At 37.8% G+C, this 24,389-nt stretch overlaps 1 protein-coding gene and 1 long non-coding RNA gene across 2 annotated transcripts in view; one reads left to right on the top strand and one right to left on the bottom strand.

Annotated features, from left to right (window-relative positions):
- Nucleotides 1–1,609: 1,609 nt before the first annotated feature.
- The window catches only part of LOC121866427, an 80,620-nt gene continuing 57,840 nt past the window's right edge, over nucleotides 1,610–24,389 (bottom strand). The window contains exons 18-22 of the mRNA XM_042366092.1: nucleotides 20,361–20,831; nucleotides 11,998–12,241; nucleotides 10,460–10,619; nucleotides 10,047–10,315; nucleotides 1,610–4,845 (exon numbers count right to left, since the gene is read on the bottom strand). Of these exons, the coding sequence (XP_042222026.1) occupies nucleotides 4,691–4,845; nucleotides 10,047–10,315; nucleotides 10,460–10,619; nucleotides 11,998–12,241; nucleotides 20,361–20,831 (1,299 nt within the window). The 3' untranslated portion in view covers nucleotides 1,610–4,690. The remainder of the gene's footprint in view (nucleotides 4,846–10,046; nucleotides 10,316–10,459; nucleotides 10,620–11,997; nucleotides 12,242–20,360; nucleotides 20,832–24,389) is intronic.
- Nucleotides 12,248–19,683, top strand: LOC121866434. The gene is made up of 2 exons (XR_006088977.1): nucleotides 12,248–13,682; nucleotides 17,014–19,683. It is a non-coding gene; the product is annotated as an uncharacterized LOC121866434 (long non-coding RNA).

The raw sequence follows: 24,389 nt of genomic DNA, 5'->3' as shown, positions 1-24,389 counted from the left end.
TCGTCACAACACACTCCGGCAGGTTGATCGAAGAGTTCACAATTATCACTCCCAAAAAGGTTTGCCCTCACAGTTTTCTGGACTTGTGGCTTCTTCAACCTTGAGCTGTGACCTCTTGTTGGACAGGCGTCCGCCAGCTCCAGGTATGAACACGACTTTAGTTCCCACTTGAGATGTTTATACACTTCAGTTAGGTTAAGCTTGCCTGTCTGTAGTATAAGCTATGCAGTTGCAGGTATTCTAATATCTCTAAAGGCCCGTCCACACGATCGAGCAGTGCCCGGCGGGCACGCGCTAAATGCCCGTTATCGGGCAAAATTGGCGGGCAAACCAGCGGAGTGCCTGTGCCCGTTGTTGAGCGAAATCATGGTCCGCCTGCCTGGTGGTTGGAGCGACAACTCTAGTCCCATAGCTTCCTGTCTATGCATATCATAATTCTAACATTATTCAATGAATTTTTATGTACTACAAATCTCACCTGCAAGTAATCTTCCTTGAGTACTTCATACATGGCTTGACAAGTTGCAGGCATTATGCGAGACAAACTTTGTTTTGATATCCTCGTTCTATACTGAAGTGACGTATAGGTGCACCCAGTTGAAAGATATACGAGCGTTGCCTCTAGACGAGCCTCTGCAGATATACTCTCCCTCATATTGGTATCCTGTCTTTTTATATATGGTTCCACTTTTGCTATAAGTTTGTAAAATGTGTTGGGGTCCATTTTCATGTAATTGGTGAAGTCTTGCTCAAGTCCATCTTGCAGTTCACGTAAAATCGTGGCATGACTTCCCAATACTTTTCTTCGACCTAACCACTCTTTGCACCATTCCCTTTTCTGCATTTGGTTCTTCTTTTTGCACATAGCAGCAATTATTATAGAACACAACGCTACGCTCTTCGCTTTAGCTGTCCGGCGATTATTCCTGCGACACACCATGGTGATCGTACCGCACCCACCACTGCCGACCACCTACTAGCTACCGGCGCCCAACTATGACTGCCGCCAACCACCCCCGTGTGTACAACAACACACAGGCTTTGCCCGGTAGCCGGGCACTGCTCGATCGTGTGGACGGGGCTTAATACATTCCCTCATGGTTGCATTTGTCAATTTAGTCACCATTGATTTGCCTAGTACATCATCTGCAACTATCTGAAAGCTTCCAGCTGCCTTTCCATTCTTTATTTTGTTAATTGCTTTCTCCACCCATCTTTGGGCATGGTCCCTATATTGGTTCTCCTACCCCTCGCTAAAATATAATTGGTGATATAGGAATGTGAGGAATGCATTCCCTGTTATGCCATTAATTCTTATAGGATTTTTTTTTATGAGCCTCACACTTTAAGAAATGCATCTCTGACATAAATTGTAGAAATATTGTAATTCACATTCTTTGATTTAAGGTAATTTCACTTTTGGATTCAAGATACTGTAATTCTGCATCTTTGTTTATTTTATATTCCTATTGGTGTTCAAAACAACCAAGTAGATCCTGACTTTTTAAAAATAAACTTAATAATCGAGTCATGTTGCCAGGATGTAATTCTCTATTCTTATTCAAGGTTGTTACTGGAGGTTACAACTCCCAGGTGACTAAGAAAAGGATGAGCAGGAATGTTTATTAACCAGTTACTGTCTGCAAACAAGTGTGTTATGTGACCCATGGTAAGGTAAAGACTATTGATGCTAACAGTCTTTGCACAGACCAGTTGACACTACCAGTCACTGACAACAGCTAATACATTTGGACAACAGTACAGAACATCACAGTTGTTGTCATACAAGTTATCATTCAGCTCAACTGAAATACATAAATATTGGTTGAAAATATCCACAAAGATACAGTTTTGAGCTAAGGGTATGACATACAAAGTTAAATGTTAATTTGTAATAAACATTGAGGAGAGTTTGTGCTATTCACACTTATTTTACCAATAGTTCTCAGTTTTTATGTTCTTAACTATATGGTGCTTTAGGTTTTCTGCTTTTGTTGATGTATTTGTTGGATAAGGCCACCATCTCATGCTAGGATCCTACACTACTAATTACTAATCACTGTAGGAAGTTCGCATTTTGATTGCCAAGCTTTTTCTGTTTTTATATAACTTGTTCATAGTAATTGGCAATACAATATTCTCCAAAACACTGTGTTGTGACACTGCAACATACCACTAGTTTGTGAACTTATTACATAGTATGTCCATCTAAAACAGTGTGTTGTGACACTGCAACACACCACTAGTTTATGAACTTATTACATATTATGCCCATCTAAAACATTGTATTAAGTCTAGCTGATTGACTGCAGAAAGACATTGCTTTTGTAAACTTATTACACATGATATATTATCATAACAGGTGGTGGGAAGGATGGCATGAGCTGGTTGCTTACAGCAGGCCTCTCGCAGTGTGACACCAAATTTTTCAAAAGGTACCAAGAAAGTCCCGTTTCTATAAAAAAATGGGCACCATTCAACACCCTGCTCAGTTTGGGTGTTGAACAAGCACTGGGCAGACTCGAAATTAATTCTAATATACTAAACAAATACTGTATACCCCTGTACTGTACTATAAATCTAATGAAATTCATGCAAAATTGTCTGCACCTTTTCTTTGCAGGGTAAAATTATACCTGTAATATGTACTTTTTTAACCCAGGAATCATATTAAACATCTTAGAACACACCTTAGTTAAAATTAAAAATATTTTCCTAAATTAAATAGTATTAGATATCAAACCAAGTAAATTTTTAAATCATTATAAACTAATATGAGTGCAGGTATAATGTGCATTTTGGTGATTAGTCGTAAAAATGACTTCATACAGAATACTAAGGGAACACTAATGATTCACATCCATGAACTGTATGTGAATGCTGGACAACAACACCATCAAAAAATTTATAACTTAATGGAATGTATGCATAATATATTTCATTAATCTTGAATGTGATATTACATATACTGTAGTGACAAAGTATTGCAAACAGTAGGAAGAGACTGGCTGCATATCCAGTAGCTAGTAAGTCTGAATACTGTACAGTACTTACATTACTAATTTGCACTAAATTAATTGTACATTCATGAGATAATACATATAAAAAAAATCATCATTGAAGGTGTATCTTATGTAACTGAATCACGCATATACAGTATGTACATGTCTTTCTAATTAATTTATCTTCGAAAAATACCCTATGATATTGTTGCCACTGGGAGACCTGCTTACAGCAACACCACTACCAACTCACCAACACAGTTCATCCCTGGTATAAAATGATAGCATTTCAGATAGTGCATACAGTGAACTGCAAAATTCACTAATACACACATCAATGATGTACAGTATATATCACTAACTTTTCCTAGGTTAACAATAATGATTACAAATCAATAAAGTTTTCAAGTTTTGACTACATTTCACTTAAAGCAACACTTTTGTAGTAATGACTAGGATCAGCTTTGGTTTTATAATTTTCACTGAAAACTTTTGTTTCACAATCCAACTTTTATAGATTCATATTTCTGAATGTTTCATTAACAATCATTATTTAAAAAATCAATTTATGTTTGTAGTCACTCCCACAAACATAAATAAGTTCTTGTAGAAAATTTCCATCATACTTTGAAGGTTACTACAACACTTCATTGCATGTGTACATATTAGGGGAATGATTAAAAAATCATTCAAAGTTTTTAAGTTTTATAACACTTGTTATAAAGCAAAGTTCATTTGTACCACATGGTTATAAGAGATTGGAGATTTTGTTGCACAAGATTGACTTGCAGTAATGGTAGGTGTGAAAATAGAAACTTGCGAAAGTATACCAACCTTAAAATACTAAAATACCCTTGACTGTACAAACCTAATCTCTATAACTGCCTGAATGCATAAGAAAACAACCCGTTTGTCTTTAGAGCTACATAATATAAATGAGACCCTACACATTATTATCGCCATGAAGCACTGATTAGCTCGATAATCTATGTCAAAATCACCCAAGGTCCATGTGATTCTCAAGTCGAAGTCTTTCACAATGGTATACTTTCTTGGGTGGTATATATCACTTTGCCTTACTGGAACATGCTAAGAATGTAAAAATTACTAACTACATTCAGGTCATGTATGCAGCTTTTGTATCTTGACAGCCTTCAGAATATACTGACAGCCTTGAGGTCAAACTGACAACATCCAAGTCATATCAATAGGCCTCAAGATATGCTAACAGCTCTTAGTTCATATAGACAGCCTTCAAGATGTATTAACAGCACTTCAATCTTATAGACAGTCTTCAAGTCATACTGACAGCTCTTAAGTCATATGGATAAACTGATAGCTAATTAGATTTTGTGAATAGCACAACAGGTCATGTTGAAAGCTTTCAAAATTGTTAAAAATTACATAGCTCCTGCTTCACACTATAGATTGCAGTGGCAGTTCCATGGACCACACTACGAACTGCTTGGGTTGTGCTGAACGAAAGCAGATTATAGTTACATCCTCAGACTAGATGGGTCCTCTGATTGTCCTGATTTATCCTTTCATCACGTCAATGGGCCCTTAACTGTACTAGATGGTTCTTAAACTGTAACAGCACACCTCATGACTTTGCTTAATAGCCCTTTTGCCACATAAAATTCTCCCTTGAATGCACTAAAAAAAAATTAGGCCACACTGACACACATTCATATCTTGCCAAGTTTGTGAAGGGACCAGGAGCGAAAGAGGGAACGTCTTCTGGAAGTGTGGGGGGCCTGGCCACCATGGCTAGCCTGCAGGTGGAGTGTGGCACCCCCTTGTAGGTTCACCCATGTTTCCACACTACCTTCTGTCCCAGGCTCTGCAACAAAAGGAGAAAAAGTCACACTAAGTATTGTACACTCTATACACACTTTTCTTACTTGCTAACCTGACAAGCTTCAGTAGCAGTTAATTTAATGATGAAACGATATAAACACACCACATGCGTCATTAATCCTCCCCATTACCAAGATTTCTCGAGACAAAATTTTACTTGATAAAACCTCACTAACTATTAACTCAAAGTTTTAATAAACAAATGCCTAGGTATGTATTTGGGTTTGCCAGAATAAGTAGAATTTCGTCCTACAAGCATCCCCTCAGCACCTGCTGTATCCAGTTTAATAAATAACAGACTCCAGCTGACCTTAGAGCAGCACCTGGAGCTTCCTATCAGTACAAATGTTAAAATTAATCGGGTTTATTAGTGCTTACCAGGGTAAGTCACAATGTAGATACAGTATTAGCCATATATGTAAATTCCTATCTAGTTATATTGGAATAATAGTTTGATTTACAGTTTACAGATTATTGTAGACTGTGTGACTGCTTGAATCAAATACTGTAACCCTTAAGTGTACTTAGACATGTCCTTGGCTTATGTCTTTCTCGTTTATTAATATTAATGGCATAGGTGTAAAATTTCATCTATGTCACTAGCCTCCAAGTTATTTAATGCTCCAGACAAACCCAAAGACTCCTCACTGATTCAGATTACCAAGATTCTGAAGCAACATTTTGATCCTGCTCCACTTGAGATTGCTGAAAGTTACAAATATGGGACAAGAGATAGAGGGAAAGATGAATCAGTAAGTGATTATATAGTAGCTTTGAAGAAGTTATCCATTCACTGTAACTTTGGACAGTTCTTGAACCAAGCTCTAAGAGACAGGTTTGTGATAGGTCTGAATTATGAAAAAATACAGAATAAGTTAATAAACACCACTCACTTAACTTTTGAAAACCATTTCAGATAGCTACAAGCATGGAATTAGCAGAGAATTTGTTCCAAATACCGGTAGTGAAACAGTTGGCAGTAGTGGCTCAATGTGTAAAGTAACTGTAGCTAAAAGGAAGAATTATGCCACAAAACAAGGAACACATGCTTATTTTAAATGTAGAGATGCCTAGGGAAACATGAAAGCTTTCAGTGTAAGTTAAAAAATTCAAGATATTACTTTTGTCAGCCTATTGGACATATTGTTCCTGCCTGTGAGAAAGAAATTGCAGCCCCTGCCAGAAGTGATAAAGGTAGAGTATATGTTGTTGAAGGTGATGAGAAGGAAATGAAAAACAGTATTCATGAGAGTGTTAGTAATTTTGAACCTGATAATGATGAGTGCCCATGTGTTTACTATTTACACCAGTCATGAAGAGAAGGTTAAACATAGGTATACTGTGGACTTGTACATTAATGACACACCTGTAACCATGGAAGTGGATACTGCAGTTGATTTCTCCATAATGAGTAGAGATATGTAAGAGAAGCTATTTGCACATGTGCCTATAGAAGACTCAGGTGTCAAGTTGAGAACCTATACTGGAGAGATTTTGAACACAGAAAGTAAATTAGAGTGTGAGGTAAAGTACAAAAATCAGAATTTGAAGTGGCGTAAACTGGATGGTGAAATAAAAATGATGGTACATGAGTGCTCTGTTTGTCAGAATGTTAGGAGTATGCCACCCAGGACACCTTTGAAAACCTGGAAATGGCCTACCCGTCCCTTCCAAAGAGTACACATTGACTTCTGTGATAAAGGAACAGACAAATTTCTTATAGTAATTGACAGTCATTCAAAGTGGATTGATGTTATGCACATGTACAGTACTAATGCTGGTAGCACCACTAATGAATTAAGATTAATATTTGCCAAACATGGAATACCAGAAGAGGTAGTACCTGACAATGGTCCTCCATTCCAATCATTAGAGTTTAAAAACTTCATGAGACTCAACGGTGTAAAGCATGTACTGACCCCACCCTATCATTCTGCCTCTAATGGTGCAGCTGAGAGATCAGTTAGAATTGTAAAGGAAGCACTTTCCAAGCAGGTAATTCAAGGAACTGTAGGAAAATCAATGAAACACAGACTAGCAAATTTCTTACTCAGATACAGAACCACGCCACATAGTGTGACAGGATGTACTCCTGCAGAGTTAATGGTGAAGAGACAGTTGAGAACACGATTAAGTTTAGTTAAGCCAAGTCAGTTTGAAGTTGTAGAGAGGAAACAAGCTCAACAAAAGATGTATCATGATAAGAGTTCCAATGAAAGGGTGTTCAAGGTAAATGATAGGGTGAGAGTTAGGAATATGGCTTAAGGTTATGGTACTGTACATGCAAAGTGGATAACTGGTGTCATTGACAAGGTATGTGGATCTAGAACATATTTAGTGAAATGTAGTAACTCTTTGAGATATGTTCATGTGGATCACATCATTCAGGCACATGACGAGATGAATGTAGCACCAGGACATGATGATAAACTTGACACAGTTGCAGATGATCATGATGATGATGAGGTCAAAGATGATGTTTCCCAGCATCCACTCACTGTGTCAACTGACTGTAGTGATGATACGTCTGATAATGCACAGAGTGCAAGTGAAACCCCTGTAAAACTTGGAGGGAATAGTCCTAGAAGATCAAACAGAGTTAGGAGACTTGTAATGAAATTAGACCTCTAATTATCTGAATTGTGAACAGGCCTTTCAAAACTGTTTAGTTAGGCAGTTATATTTCTTGTGTTCTATTCTCTTCTTCCCTGCCATATGTAATTCTGTAAGTTTTGTTTATTTAGGATTTGTAGCAGCCATGCTCTCTTTTGAAAGGGAGAAATAGTGTTATATATGTGTATGTTTATATGCTGCCTTTATTGATTATATATACATTATATATTATGTTACGTCTTACCAAAGTTAGAATGTGTTTTAAGGCCTGTGTAATCACGAATGTGTTAGGCACGTTGTACGACAACAACAACAATAAACCACCTGAGTAAGAGTCAGCATGTGGCTTCTCATTCTCCCATTAAATCATGTAAGATACTACACAGGTATGGACACTCGACTGTTTATAAACTTCAATTTGGTCACTCCTTGCCCATCTATAGTATAAGCTAGGCAGTTGTAGGAATTCTAATCTCTCTGGGTAACTGAGGTGCTGTAGTGCAAGAACCAGTCTGGTGACCCCCTTTGAACATTTTCAATCAAATGACAGCCGCTAGCAGGGTGACAGTACTCCAGAATGGAAAGCACCTCAATCCTGAAGGGCATTATGAGGGATGGACCATCCAGATGTTTGAATGATCTTTTTAAAAAGCCTACTGGTTTAATTGCTTGATTCACCGTATTCTCACAATGGCCCGAGATCTTCAGTTTCTTTTCACATTCAGTCTTTATTAATGCAGTTTCTTCGTCCCATTGGGACAGGGGATACGCCTCCTTACTGTTGGTATGACCGATATAGATCCTCTTACACTTCATGAAATTGAATCACAGCAGCTATTTCTTCGACCACTCTTGCAGCTGACAGAGATCTTTCTATAGTTCTTCACAGTCTGTTTGGTTCTTAATTTCCCTGAATAACTTGGCATCGTCCATAAACATTTGTATGGAGGAGTGTATAGCTTCTGGCATATCATTTATGAAACAAACCATGAACAACGGGCCCAGTACACTACCCTGTGGTACCCCGCTTGTCATGGGTACACACGATGATTTCATGCATTAATCATCACACACTACTTGCAGTTATGAAAAAAGTCTCCAATCCACGCTAGAACCCTTTCCCGAATCATATACCCTTCAAGTTTCATTCTCAGCCTTTTATGGGGTATACGCCAATAACCTTGATAAAATCCAGATATATATTGTCGATATTACTGCCCTGTTACAGAATTTGAGTCCAAACATCCTGCATCTGAGGGTATGAGCAATAAGTACTGCTGACCATTTAGGAAGTGTTCTGAGCATATTCCAGCACTGATTTTTGGCTCCCAACATATCCATCTGGTCACTCCTATATAAGAAAAGTGTTTTCATTGTTTCTCTTGAATTCTGAAGTATTATAGCCAATGACTTGCTTTTCCACCGATTTGTTTAATTGGTAAAAGAGTAAATACCAGACATATAAGAATACAGTCACCATGTACGTGAGGCCACCACCGTGGTAAGAGCACAAGCACCACTGTGACCAAAATCGAGTTACCACCACAGCAAGTTTCAACAAGGTTTCTCTATCACAAAGTGTGTCGTATGTGGATAACCCAGCACCTGTTGTGAGTGAAAGTGAGGAGAGTGTACCTGAGGTTGGGCCATCAAGGGGCCATAAACGTCCGTGTAGGCCTCACCGTGGAGGAGTAATGTTGCAAAAAGGCTTCGTAATGAAGGCAAGGTATACACCAGTCGTATGACCAAAAAATTACTACCAGCAAGGCAAGTAGCCTCCCCCCCTCCCCCCCGTTGTGCCGATGGGTGTTTCACGAAAGTTGCCTTTTTCTCTATTTTTAAAAAATGTCACTTGTGTCCTTACTACTGCAGTGGCCTCATATGGTACATCACAAACAACATTATCAATGCATGGCAAAGGAATCTCCACTTCACTTCTCCTATAAACAAGCTGTCACGTGACTTTTGAAGTCAGCAGAGGATGTAGGTATATTCTTCTGCTAATGAAAACCACCATTTTACACACACTTACACTACCTCAAGTATTACACTGTACCAACATTTTTACTACCATCCTACATATCTTTTGGTGCTTTTTTACTTGACTCCTCTTCATTACAACTGATACCATTCTAATAAAAAAAACCAATTCCCCCTCCCTCCTCTACTTACACCACTGTTCTAACCAAAGTCTTTCCCCAACACCCATCTGTTCACCAGTTCTCCTCATGCTTGTAACATCTACAGCCAGAGGGGATTTTCCAATCTCAAGAGAAAGTCCACTTTTCAATGCAATTGCATCTAGCTAAGACAATAATTCTTTGTTTTTTCCTCTCTCTATCTGTCTCTCCATTTAACCCCTTTTCTTATGTTCCAAGTTATGTTCCTCCCTTCTCCCCTGCAGTCCATTTAGTCGAGGCTTGACAAATGATGAACATATTCAGGTACGTTAAAGAACCCATGCATGCCCAGTGGTGCCAACTATGCATAATAAAGAACTGACAAATTTTCTGACCAGCTAAAAATCTAGCAAAAGAAAGGATAGAGCTAAAAGTCCTCTACTGTACTAACCAGTGAACAGGTCCCCAAGGACAACATTGGCAGAGTTTAGGAGCTCCCTGGAGCCAGTGCGAACTTCAAGGACAAGAAGGGCCCGGCGCGACACATCGCTCTCCACCTGCCATTCACACTCAAAGGTTGGGGAAGGTGATGCAGGCACCAGCCGAGACCTCCCTACTGTTTTGGTGCTCCGGCTACTACTACTGCTACTGCTGCTGAGACTGCTGCCAAAGCTACTGCTGAAGCTGCTACTGAGACTGCTGCTGCTACTCTTGTCATCACTGCCAGAGCAAGAGTAGTTTGTGTGAGAGGGAAGGAATAAGTTATGTTATCCTCTAAGCATTACCTCTTTGAATCTGTACCTTTGACAAGTTGTTACATAAAATGAAATCATGGAACATTTAAGTACATTTAATGCCACTCACCTGATGCGGACCCTAAGAAACAGCTGGAGGCCAGAACGGGGGATATGGAGGCCCTGGACCATCCCTGCCACCCCACGTACATTCACAAACACATCTGCACGCTGCTGTCCATGCCCACTGCTGGAGTTGTTGCTGCTCATTACTTTCGCAGACGACGAAACTAGTAGAAGTTAAAGGCTGGGAGTTAGGTAAAGTTCATCATTTGAGCAAGATGTCTACACCTGTATGTGAATTTAATCAAGGAGCTACTACTATGTACATTATTGAAACCTATACAGTATTAAAAAAAATCAGGTTTGGTTACATGAGGTTAGTTATAAAAAATGAGCAGATTCCATTGGTTAGAATGCTATGTGAATATTTTTTGGATTGTTTTATTGGTTGTTTACATTATAATGTTTCTACTGCACTTCAACAGCTGAAGTCTTAAAGAGGGGTTAGTAATTACACAAGTCCATCAACAATTAATCTATTATGAGCTAGAACTTTTTGTCATTGTTGGTCAAACCAGCCTGAAGCTAAATTTCTAATACTAACAAATTATAGACTTCAGTGAGATTTAAAAATCACAAACTCACTCACTGTGTTAGTGTAATCTAATTCATTCATTTTATTTAAGAAAACTTTTATAATTTTTAAAACTATAAAAATGTATATCGTTGACAATAATCCATATTAACAACAAGTTCAATTTTGAAGTCTTTTCTAGTTCTTGTGGACTAGACCAAGCAAAATAATATATCATTAAGACATTTCATCTACTTTAATCATCATCCCCTTTATTATTAAATCTATTGCATTCACCTTAACAATATTTTTATTAAGTGAATAATGAAAGAAAAAACGTTTGGAGCAATTTTACTTACTTTTCTTTAACCATACTTATGATAAAGTCTAGCAGAACATACACACTAAATGGTTAGCAATTTTTTTTCACCAATTGAACATACAGTACCGATAAGTTTGCTCGAAATTACAACAGTGTTACAACTGGTCCAACCAACTGACTCTGCATTAAATATAATTCAAGGTTAAAAGTAATCCCAAAAGTCATATCATTGGTGCAAAACAGAGCCTCACAGAATAAAAAGAAGGGTATATCATGCACACGAGCAGCAGCCGCCTCTATGTCAACTGGGACGGTGTTCAAAATTAGATGAACATGGAGGTACCTTGGCTGGGATATTTTCCTGATGTCATGCACGGGATCATTAGACTAGCTGGAACTGGTCATACTGTCAGGGCTGCCTTCTAAATATTTTATTTCTTTTTAAATACAATATACAATAATTACCCTACCCTATTCAAATACTGTATAAAGCTCAAACACGTATTTTGCCAAATTTTAAAAATCTCTATTACTAATTCAAAAGGAAACAATGTTCAATAGTATACGGTAGTATTTGCTACATTATAGAATTAAGAGTTGAACATCAAATGCCATAAATTATTTAGATTGTTGCCCTTCCAGCCAAGAATATAAATGTGACCAATAGGACCTCAGAATAGGTGCATTTGTTGGGCGTCTTAAGTCTTACGTCTGGCAGCCTCAGGGGCCATGAGCAGAAGGTTAGGCTGGGACTTAGCGTGGGTGAGTGGCCCATCCAGCAGCTCACTAGCGTCTCCCTCGCCCCCACCCACACCAACACGAAGTGGCATGCCCACGCTCAGGGCCAGCTCCAGGCGGGGATCAAGATTCTCTTGTGGCCGTACCTCAGGGTCCTCCCGCACGTTGGCTTCAGACCGGAAGCGTCGCAGAGGGTGCGCAAAGCCACGGCGCATCTGGAGGTGCGTGAGGGTGTCCAAGGTGGGGAGGGGTGAGCAGCATTTCCAGAGGTGGACACAGCAAGTCCAAGAAGGAAGGAAGGATGCCTCATGGGAGGAAGGTGGATATCATTTGAGGTAATTGATGGTGGTCAGTCAAGCAGGAAGCTAGACTAGCCACCTACCACCTCACCATGCATCTAAGACAGGGAAGGGTGGCACCAAGGTCACAACAGATAATACTTAACCAACACCAGTAATAACCAGGGAAAATAAGATTCAGTAGGTTTGGTTGGTAGGTTAGATTAAACAAATGGAGCCAAGAGACTGAATCAGAAAAGCAGTGAAGGTGGTGCAAAGGAAGAAGCAATAGTGATGATCAGGAGAGAAGCTGAGGTGTTGAATATTATATCAAAGCAGCCTTTAATGAGGAATAATCAAAATAAAGAGATGAAGAGGCAAAAGGCACAAGTTTGCTTTAGAAGTAACAAATAGAATGGAGATACATAAGATAAAGGTGTATTTATGTTAAGGGCAGTACTGTACAGTGCAGTACAATTAAGTTATACAGTAGACGGTAAAAGTAATAAGTATGGAAAACAAGTAACAATTAAGTGAGGATTACAATTAACAATTTAAGGTAGATAACATGTAACATGGTAAGATCAGTTGTAAAAATTTAAGATAGATAACAAGTAACAATTAATGTAATATATGGGTAACAATAATGGTAAAATAACAGACATCAATTCCAGCAAGATAATAAAGACCATTTAGAGTAAAATAACAAGTAATAATTTAGGGAAGTTAACAAGTTAACCAGGGTTAATAGGTAATAATTTATGGAAATCAACAAGTAATAACTAGGAACATTGGGTAATAATTCAGGGAAGATAACAAAAAACAATTAAAGTAAAAACAAAGGCTAATATTTAGACAAGCTAAATGTAATAATTTGGATAAGAAAATGGCTAACAAACAATATAACAAAAAAATTCAAGAAAAAGTGAATATGGAATAAGAAACAAAATCACAAAAGAACCATCAAAAGGAGGCAATAATAATTACAACAAAAAAATCAATTTAAGATGGAATTGGGCATTTAAGGCAATAGGGAATGATGAAGGTAATTGGGGACACTTAGGGTGAGGAGGAAAAAGCAAAACACAGGAGTAGGAAGAGAAAAAGAGGAACATACAGGAGTAAGAAAACAAGTACTGTATTGTAGTGAAAGATAAAGTAACAGCTAGCACTGTGAACTCTCAATATGGCCAATTTGTGCATGATAACTATTCATTTACTATAATTTCTCAAAAGATAAAAAGTAACTTTAATGACATGTAGCATTAACTTTGTACTGTACAGTTATTAAGCAATAGTAATATTTTTTCCCAGACTTTATTTTCAGTTCTATCACCAAGTTTCAAGATACAATATTCTAGAGAACTTTGAATAAAAGGTAACTAATATTTTTGTTCTTGTGTGTGCATATGTTTGTATTATGAAAATGTGTTGAGTGTTAGGGGTTGTCAAAACAATAAACAAAGCCAATTTTCTCAACAACAGACACCTGGTATCTACAGCATTTTATCTCCTGCCATAAATACACAACACTGTTATTGGAAAATGTCACATAATATACTACAAATCAAAATAAATTCTGACACAAATGATTTTAGCTTAATGGTAGAGTTGCAAATGCCTGTCATAACATCCCTTTGCTGCACACACATTACCTTGTGCCTCAAAGGTACTCTAGTTTTTATTAAGGCCAGGGTTATTCACTTGACACACAACCGTAAGCCCTAGACTGCTCATCCATAACTCACCTACTGGTGATTCTTGCTTGAAACAACAGATAAATCTAACATAAACTAACCTAACTTAACCAAATCTTACCTAACCCAACCCAACTTAACCTACCCCAACCTAACTTAACCCACCTAACTTAACCCAACCCAAACTAAACCACCTAATCTAACCCAGCATAACCTAACCTGAGCCAACCTAACCTAATCTAAAAAATTTTCTCAACAGATAACACCGAGCATGTACAACTTTACCAAACTCAATCCAGCACACTCTAACCTTACCTAATCCAACCTAAACTAATTTAACAAACCTACCAAACTTAACCCAACCCAGCCAAACCTAATACAACCTAACTTAACCCAGCCTAACCTATTACAACTTACCCTAACACAGCCTAACCTAACCCAACCTATCCTTGATTATTCCAACGAACATTACAATTTGTACAATTTTAATTAGTTGATTAATTTCAACATGCCAATGTTCAGTAACTATAGTATTCATACATCAAGCGTAGAAAACAAGAGCCGCTGACGGGTGAGTGATGGATGAATAATCTCGGACTCGCTGGATGAATATCAGTCTTTATTAATAGAAAACAATATCTTCATTTTTTTTATGTGGTTGGTGGTTATGACACATGCACTATGAACTTATGCGACAGAAAATGTGAAACTATGTACTGTCCTATGGTACTGTTTACACAAGTAAAATTTACACGTATATAATACACAAGTGAACATTATATATTAAACACATAAACATTGTATAGTATACAAGTACATACTGTATCATTCTAAAGTGAACACTGTATAATACATAACTGAACATTATCATCACCACAGTTATGGCTATTTCCATGCTTGAGTGGGTTAGCCATGATTAACTGATAGCAGCTCTTCTGGCTGCTCAGTCTCTTGCAGGAATTACAAGTGAACTTTGTACAGTATAGTATACAAGGCAGAGGGTTAAGTGAAGTGCTGTACTACAACCTACAATTTAGTTTATGATTTTTTTCAACACGTGTGATAGTGCTTCTAACATTTTCAACACTACTAATAGTGCTTCTAACACTTTCTACTAATAGTGCTTCTAACACTTTCTACTGATAGTGCTTCTAACATTTTCTATGCTACTGATAGTGCTTCTAACATTTTCTATGCTACTGATAGTGCTTCTAACATTTTCAACACTATTAATAGTGCTTCTAACACTTTCTACTAATAGTGCTTCTAACACTTTCTATGCTACTGATAGTGCTTCTAACATTTTCAACACTATTAATAGTGCTTCTAACACTTTCTACTAATAGTGCTTCTAACGCTTTCTACTGATAGTGCTTCTAACATTGTCTATGCTACTGATAGTGCTTCTAACATTTTCTATGCTACTGATAGTGCTTCTAACATTTTCAACACTATTAATAGTGCTTCTAACACTTTCTACTGATAGTGCTTCTAACATTTTCTATGCTACTGATAGTGCTTCTAACATTTTCAACACTACTAATAGTGCTTCTAACACTTTCTACTGATAGTGCTTCTAACATTTTCTATACTACTGATAGTGCTTCTAACATGTTCTATGCTACTGATAGTGCTTCTAACATGTTCTATGCTACTGATAGTGCTTCTAACATTTTTTTATGGTTCTGATAGTGCTTCTAACATTTTCAACATGACTGATAGTGCTTCTAACATTTTAAACACTACTGATAGTGCTTATAACATTTTTAACACTACTGATAGTGCTTCTAACATTTTTGTATTCTACTGAGAGTGCTTATACCTGAGGCTACTCTAATAGGCTGTGGCAGGTGTTGGGTACACTTGCAACCCAGCAGTCTTGCGTTTGAATCCTTCCTAAGGAGGAAACACAAGACTGAAATCCAATATGAGCTAAGATGTACAGAAAGATTATGTATCTACCAGCATGTTATTGGATACCAAGTGAATGTAAAACCGTGTCAGTGTTGACTGTTTGTGGTTCTGGTAACAATGTTGTGTGTCCCTGATCCTGCTGACATCTATCCAGTAAAGGGAATAGGTATAACTTCAGACCCACATGAAGTGTCTTGTAAATACTCTGTATTTTTTAAATGACATATGCTAAATCTTGAGAACAAGAAGAAAGACTATTCTCACTTATAATTAAAAAGACTGCCCTGTCTTAAAAGCAGTAGCCACAGAAATCACACAACAGGAAAAAAAAATCACAACAATATACAGTAGTATATTAGTAGTAGTTGAAGGAGGGAACCATTTTGCCATACATTTGATGGAAGGACAATACTATGTATGACCATTCTAAATAGTAAGAGAACTATGTAAACTAGTTATAGAGCCATGCAGACTTTCACAGAGCCATGTACAAAGTTCGTGTTGGACATATGATAATTTGACACCACAGTACTTAAAGTGGAGCCTTAATATCAAATGTATTACTGGATATTTTTAGGTTCTCTTTGTTTGATTTAACTCTTATGGGGGGGTCTACTGTACATACCCATTCTTGCAAGTGCAATTGCAGTTAAAAATACAATAAAGTTAATGTGATGGAGTATAACTGGTAAAGTGACCAGGGGGAAAGACAATAAATATCAACTATGCACAGTCTCTCAAAAAACTAAATTTACTGTAGGGGTCGATGGATTTCAGAATGAACACTGCGGCTCCTGCTGTCTCGATAGGGTTGTCATAATCCTTCGTCCACTGCATCATATTGTTTAACAAAATTTTTGTAAAGACAGTTTTTTGAGTGGCTGTACTGTACATGGTTCTGGAGAACTGTACCACTATACAAGTCGGGATGCCAGTGAAAATATGTTTGATTGCCTTATGATATTAATGAATGTGAGGAAGAGTGCATGCAGTATTTCTACTTGCTGTTTCAGCTCTTTCCTATCACTCTATACTGCACTGTATTCTTCCTATACTGTACTCATAACCCCAACCAATTTCTCTCTTCTTTTTTTTCAGGTTTGTTTCCTTGATCCACTCTAAAGAAACAAAACTGGAAGAGGAAGATATTAGAAACATATGATTTACTATCATTAGTTTCTCCAGGTCTATGAAAGTCAACGTTGAAGCCGATTCTTTTCATTAAGATTAGGAACCCCTAATTTGGCATTCTTAAAACTATCTTAATTGCTTGTGTTATGCAATTTGTACAGGAGAAAAAGCAACAGATCACATGATCTAGTCTGTACAGTAAGCATTAGGAGTTATGATGTAGTGGATATAGACTTAATTACAGTAGAAGGAAATTCTTTAAAAAATTGTCAGTCAATCAAATGTTCTTGGTGCTATACATGAAGATACATGTTTCAGTCATATACGTACTGTAATTATTAATGTTCAATATTTTGTATTGCCAACTTTTCAAGCTAATTTTCTGGCCATTAGCTATGATTATCCTCATTCCAATAACTTTGGTTTAGCTTCTGTGTTAACATAAGATTAATATCAACAAAAACAATTAAAGAAAGCAAACTGAAAGTGTAGTGTATGTAATTATTTGTGCAATATTGCTGCCAGTGCAAGCATAAGCTGTGAAAACAATTCTGCTAACACTATGCTTGGTGCTATGTTTGAAGTACCAGCTACTGCCTCATGGAATTTTGACACAGTGGGCAGAGCTTCCTAGGGTGGGAGTTGACGTTTGCATCAGCCATACTAGAAAGAATCACTATAAGGTATAATAAGTGTCATTACACAGCTCTGGAGATGATTAATTTGGATATTCTAGAGAAAATCATTATAGTATACAAGAGTCACTATGGTGTGCAAGATAATTGTTAAGAGTACAAGAGGATCACTAGAGCCTACAAGAGGATCACTGGGGCGGCCTACAAGAGGATCACTGGGGCCTACAAGAGGATCACTAGGGCGCCTACAAGAGGATCACTGGGGCCTACAAGAGGATCACTAGGGCGGCCTACAAGAGGATCACTGGGGCCTACAAGAGGATCATTAGGATCTACAAGAGAGTACCACTGGGATAGCCAAGTAATTAGGCCATGAGTTGAACAAGGAAGGAGGTGCTACGGTGCTAGTGACTGGTCCGTGTTGAAGCATCGAGGTGGCGATGCCAAAAAGTGGCAAAAAACCTGTGCTTTACCTGTGCATTTTATTTGTTACTGTATTCATTGGATTTTAAGCACAAAAAATCACTTCTTACCTTTAGAAGCACAGTCCCCATATTTCATGAGCCATTTGTAGTGTTCTGGGCACTTCTTAAAGTACAGTACAGTACACCATCATACAGGTTTAGTTGGTTTAGAATTCTCAAATTTATATTCCCAGTTATCTGACTTTGCATCTCATTTATCATCTGCAATCCTTGTACCTCTCAGCTGATAATGTAATTTTTCTTTAAAGTTCACCTCAAGACATTACTTAATCTATTACATGCCTATAAATTTCCCCGTGACTTCCTTCCCAATTTACCACATTTGACTAAAGTTTTTATATTAATTTTTTTTTCATGAAATTCGTACCCTAACAACTTCATCTCTCTCTTCAGTTTCATCTCTGCATTAATATGTTTAATAACTTCATCATCAATTAATTCTTCCATTTAATTGCTATGTTTCTTGAAGCAGCCATCTCATTTACGAGCCGATTAGTGGTGAAGAGGATAAAAGTGCATGAGAGTGTTTACAAATGATAATACAAGTGAACTATAGTTCACATGTAACACTCTCTCCCTTTATGAGACTCATCCACAGAATTTTTCATCAACATTAGCATTTCACCTCATTATGTTCAAAATATTTCTACAAGTTTTTTATATTCAGCAAAAAGAATGTATTTCTTAAGAGAAATATTGTCCCACATTTACAAACTATTCACCAGTATGTCATGGTTTCTCACTACAACACTAGTTAGTGCCACACATATGCCCCTCACCAATGCAGCTGATAACCAATTCTTGATTACCCTGTACTGTACTGTACTGTACTGTATTGTATTTGGCAATTTACTCGGAGGCAAAATGAAAAACTTTTATGCAAGAGGGTCTGTGGGCCATAATCTCACTCAATAACTACAATAAGAACATGATTTGGTGATAAATTTTGTCTTCATAAAACAATTAATGTTGTGGTTCACCGATTACTAACACAATATTAATTTGTAGTACTTTAATTTATAGATGTGTCCTCAACATTGCATCATGAAGTTCACACTAAGTTCAAAGAACATGCCTCCTTACACATGTGTGTAAATGGAGAAGGAAAACATTGGTAAATATGAACAAGCGCAGGAACAAATACTGTGTTTAGTTTAATATTAACGGAAACCCTTGTTCACATATTGTGATGATAAGAGTGCTGAATCCCCAAACACAACAAATACAAACTCTGCATCCTGTTATGTTGAGATAAAAAAATAAATTAAATAAATTAAATTTGTTTTGACACTGATCAATTCTTCAGTAAAGCCAAACTAGCAAAATGTTTAATTCTTTTGATTTTTTTTTAATCAAAACATTTGGGAAAATATTTTTATCTATAAATTAAAAACAATTAATTAATTCATTACAGTATAAGAATCTTTGATGAATGTAGCACGACCCTGTGCAGTATCTAGCACTGTATTCCTCATTCTTTCCAATAAAATTAACTGCCTAAGACATGGAGAAAGTACTATATAGCCTTTTAATTGAACCGATTTTGATAATGATTCTCATCTCAAATATCAATGAATCCATAAACACAACTCAATTACATTTACTTGTACAGTATCCACTCTTAGTTTTTTCCACTTTCCATATCCAACCAATTAAATTTTTTCTCCATATCATTCTATTTAGTCATGTCTTCCTTGTTTCTTACCACTGAAACTTTCCATTAAAGGACTTTACAAAATATTTTCTTTATGATTTCTCAGCCTCAAAAATTATTTCATATCCTTCTGTCTCTTTGTATTCATGTAGGCCACTGTCACATCACTCCTAAGTATTCACACAATACCTCTTCAATTACTATCTTACCAGTCAAATAGTCCATTACCATGACTTACATGCAATTCTAAGTTCTAATAATACATACATATTAGTGCAGGCATGCCTCTCAAGTTCACTTTGCTAAGCAAATACAAGTACAGTACAGTAGTACAATACACTATATACAAAATTAGTACGTATAAGTAAACCAGGGTTAAGAGAAGAAGAAAGAAACAGCAAAATGCATTTATTATTAAAGTATATTTGTAACAAATAAATTACATAACAATGTGAGTTCATGCAGAAAAGTGGTAATTTCTACTGTAGAAGATGTTGGTCATCGCCTCGGCCAGCAACCCAACACCAGCGACGTACCTACCTTATCTCGCACTGCTCGCAGGCCTCCATCAGACTTCTTGCCTTTACGGTGATGCTCAGGGCTGCTGCCTCCATAGTCGTCCTCACTGTGCTCTGTAAGACTGATCTTAGGGACAGCCTTGGATGCAGCAGCTGGGCTTTGGTGGCTTCTGGTTGGGCTGGCTGTTGTGGAAGAGGCTTCACTTGAAGTCTCATTCTTGGGCCGGGACCTGGCCATTGACAGGGCGCTAGCAATGATCTTAGCACCAGTTCTTCTTGACCTAGTTGAAGAATGAATTGGACTGGCACAAGATGGTGTGGCAGAACCACTAAAGGTGCCATTCCGATCTTCAGGCATTGCATCCCTCTTGCTATCAATGAGAGCTGACTCACTAGCCCTTCGTCCATTAGAGAGTGTTGGAGAAACACGGACACCATTGCTAGCATATGATAAGCTGTGTGATGGTATACGGGGAACTTGTACTTCTTCATCCTGTAAAAATTACACATTGAAAAGTAACACACAGTACAGCTCCTTAAAATGTCTCCTACCATTTAAACAAACTGGTGTATTGTATTCATATGACAGCATCTTTATGATTTTTCATTGAAATTACCCAAAAGACACCTAGTATTGTTAGTATTTTGATGAAAATTTTCCAAAAGTCCATAAATTTTACATTTCCTCTTGAACAGTATCAGCTAACTACATATACCGGGTAGTTCCATAAAGATTACATACTATCAGAAAAATGTTCATCTTATTTTCACAATAAAAAGACAAAACACCTGAGGTTACACCAACAATTAGACATTCATAAAAATTATAAATGCCCCACAAGTTTTTTAAATTAAACCAAGGGCCATAACTGTACCCAATATTCACTGAAACTGCGAATTATAATACAGCTGTGCTATCAATGATGCAAAGCTATACACCAAATTTATCTCAAATTCACTCATTCTCAAGTTGATGATGAGAAACATTTTATGCAGACAGACAGGGTGAAGAGACAACACTTCCTTTTCTTTATCCTCTTCACTCCTGGTCAGCTCACAAGCCAGTTGGGCAGTTCTCTGTTATACACAGTAGCACATGTTCAGGTACATTCAAGAGACCATATACAGTATACAGTAGGGCCAGGATACATAGCAACTTTATATAACGATTTTTTTTATATCAGGGCTACCAAAGTTATTGACATTTTCCTATATGTAGACTCTTGCCAATAAAGACTTCCACAATAACGTTTTCGACAATAACGGTAAGTTTCAACAGATACCCATTTTCGATAATAACGTCTGGATTCTCTTGAATAACGGAGATTTCGCGGGAAGCATCCGAGCGCATCAAAGATAGCGTTTGTTTGCCGCCATGTTGATGACGTAGTTGTCCGCTCCCCCTCACTCTCACTCATGCTCGGTGGAATACAGGGCTGCGCCCATGTGTGAGATTTTTGCCTCTATAACCAGTGGTTGCTAGGGTCGGTGGTCAATAATAGCCTCCGCGTTTTTGCCTGTAGGGGCTAGGGGGAGGTGGTGGAGGGAGTGATTTGCCGCCTGAACGCCTGGGCACTTTTAAAGTGAATGAGAAAAAAGACCCCAAATCTAAGAGACAAAGCCACAAGAAGTGTGCCTACTCGGTCAAGGATAAGGAACAGATTGTTGAGCTCATTGAAAGTGGTGCATGGAACATTGATATTGTGAGGAAATTGAACTGTCCTGAATCTACAGTGCAAAATATTAAGAGGAACTTAGAGGAGACCAAGAAGAGTAATGCGCTGGCTAAGAAATATTTCGGTAGTGATGGAAATGCGAGGCGAGCTATGAATGATAAAAGTGATAGAAACAGGTTGTTAGTGATAACAGAGCATTTTCTTGTGAAATGGTTAGCTTGTAGATTGAAAGGCAGTGCAAGTTTTAGCAGCCCTCAGATACGAGATCATGCAAGGGTATTGTACGCTGCTGTAGCTCGAAAGAAAAACATTAAGTCTCCCCCTCCTTTCAACACCTCAGTAGAGTGGCTGCATAAGTTTAAGGCTAGAAGTGGCACAAAGTATGCAAAGTATCAGGGTGAGGTTTCGTCTGCTGACTTAGTGGCTGCAGATTCCTTCCCTGAAATTGCCAATCAAATCATTCAAGAGGGAGGTTACACCCTGGATCAGATTTTTAACTGTGACGAGACCGGGTTGTTTTGGAAAAAATCCCCTAGGCAACATTTATCTCCAAGAAAGAAAAACAGGCTCTAGGTGTGAAAATGGCAAAGAATCGCTTTAGTGTCCTCCTAACCCGTAATGCTTCAGGTGACTACCTCATGAAGCCTCTGGTGATCTACAAATATAAAACACCAAGAGCTTACAAGGGATGTGATATGTCCAAAGGATTATGGTACTGTACATGCAAAGTGGATAACTGGTGTCATTGACAAGGTATGTGGATCTAGGACATATTTAGTGAAATGTGGTAACTCTTTGAGATATGTTCATGTGGATCACATCATTCAGGCACATGACGAGATGAATGTAGCACCAGGACATGATGATAAACTTGACACAGTTTCAGATGATCATCATCATGATGATGTCAAAGATGATGTTCCCAGCATCCACTCACTGTGTCAACTGACTGTAGTGATGATATGTCTACACTGATAATGCACAGAGTGCAAGTGAAACCCCTGTAAAACTTGATGGAGGGAATAGTCCTGGAAGATCAAACAGAGTTAGGAGACCTGTAATTAAATTAGACCTCTAATTATCTGAATTGTGAACAGGCCTTTCAAAACTGTTTAGTTAGGAAGTTATATTTGTTGTGTTCTATTCTCTTCTTCCCTGCCATATGTAATTCTGTAAGTTTTGTTTATTTAGGATTTGTAGCAGCCATGCTCTCTTTTGAAAGGGAGAAATAGTGTTATATATGTGTATGTTTATATGCTGCCTTTATTGATTATATATATATTATAGATTATGTTACTTCTTACCAAAGTCAAAAAGTGTTTAGGCTTGTGTAAACACGAAATGTGTTAGGCACGTTGTAACCAAGAACAGAGAATAAACGCCCAGCCAGACCGACCATGTGCTTGTCATTCTCCCATTAAATAACGCAAGATACTACAAAAACCTAGGATTAAAGATAAACCAGGTCAAATCAAATCTCCTACCATGTCAGAAATTGGATTGGTTAGGTCTCCATTGGGACACCAATCAGCAGTCAGTCTACCGGAAGCAAACGTCACAGATGTGATAAACCAAGTAGAAGTCTTTTGTGTAAGGCAAGAGGTTTCTTGGCATGATTGGGAAAAACTACTGGGTTTGTTGAATTTTGCCACCATAGTAGTTCCTTTGGGCACGTTAAGGAAGAAGCAACTAACTCATATGGGGGTCGAAGTTGCTCCACAGAAACAGAAATATTGCTTCTTCTCTCCCTATTCAGATCAAGAATCATCTGTCATGGTGGACAAATTTGGACAATCTAATTGGTTCATCTCCCTGGGTTCCCCCTCAAACAGACTTGGTCATTTGTATGGACGTGTCCGAGATAGGATGGGGATACCATTCCTCAAAAGGCGAGTTCCGTCAAAGGAAGTGGAGCAACTCCCTTTGGGACATACACATAAACATAAAAGAATTAGCAGTAGTCCTATTCTTTTTGTTGGCAAACCCAAATTTAAAAAACATGACGATCCTGTTTGCCATGGACAACCGAGCAGCAGTGTTTTGTCTCAATCATCAAGGCTCAACCAAATCTTGGCTCCTCACACTGTCAGAAAATTTTTTCAAAGTTTGTGTAACACAAACATTCTACCTCAAAGCAACTCACATACCAGGAGTACAAAACAATTGGGCAGATGCGCTGTCCCGTCTAAGGCCAGTATCGACAGAAACAGAATGGTCCCTAAAGATATCGAAGTTCAAGAGTCTAATGAGGTGGTTTAGGACTCCATAAATAGATCTCTTTGCCTCACAAAACAATCACAGGATGCCAACTTATACATCTCTGGAACAATCGAATCTTTTAGAATATGCTCTACTTACAGATTGGAACTGTTGGA

Source organism: Homarus americanus, unplaced genomic scaffold (assembly GCF_018991925.1).
Source record: "Homarus americanus isolate GMGI-L3 unplaced genomic scaffold, GMGI_Hamer_2.0 scaffold32583, whole genome shotgun sequence".
Lineage (NCBI taxonomy): Eukaryota > Metazoa > Arthropoda > Malacostraca > Decapoda > Nephropidae > Homarus > Homarus americanus.
Note: the sequence above shows the minus strand (reverse complement) of the source record. Positions and strands in the feature narration are given on the sequence as shown.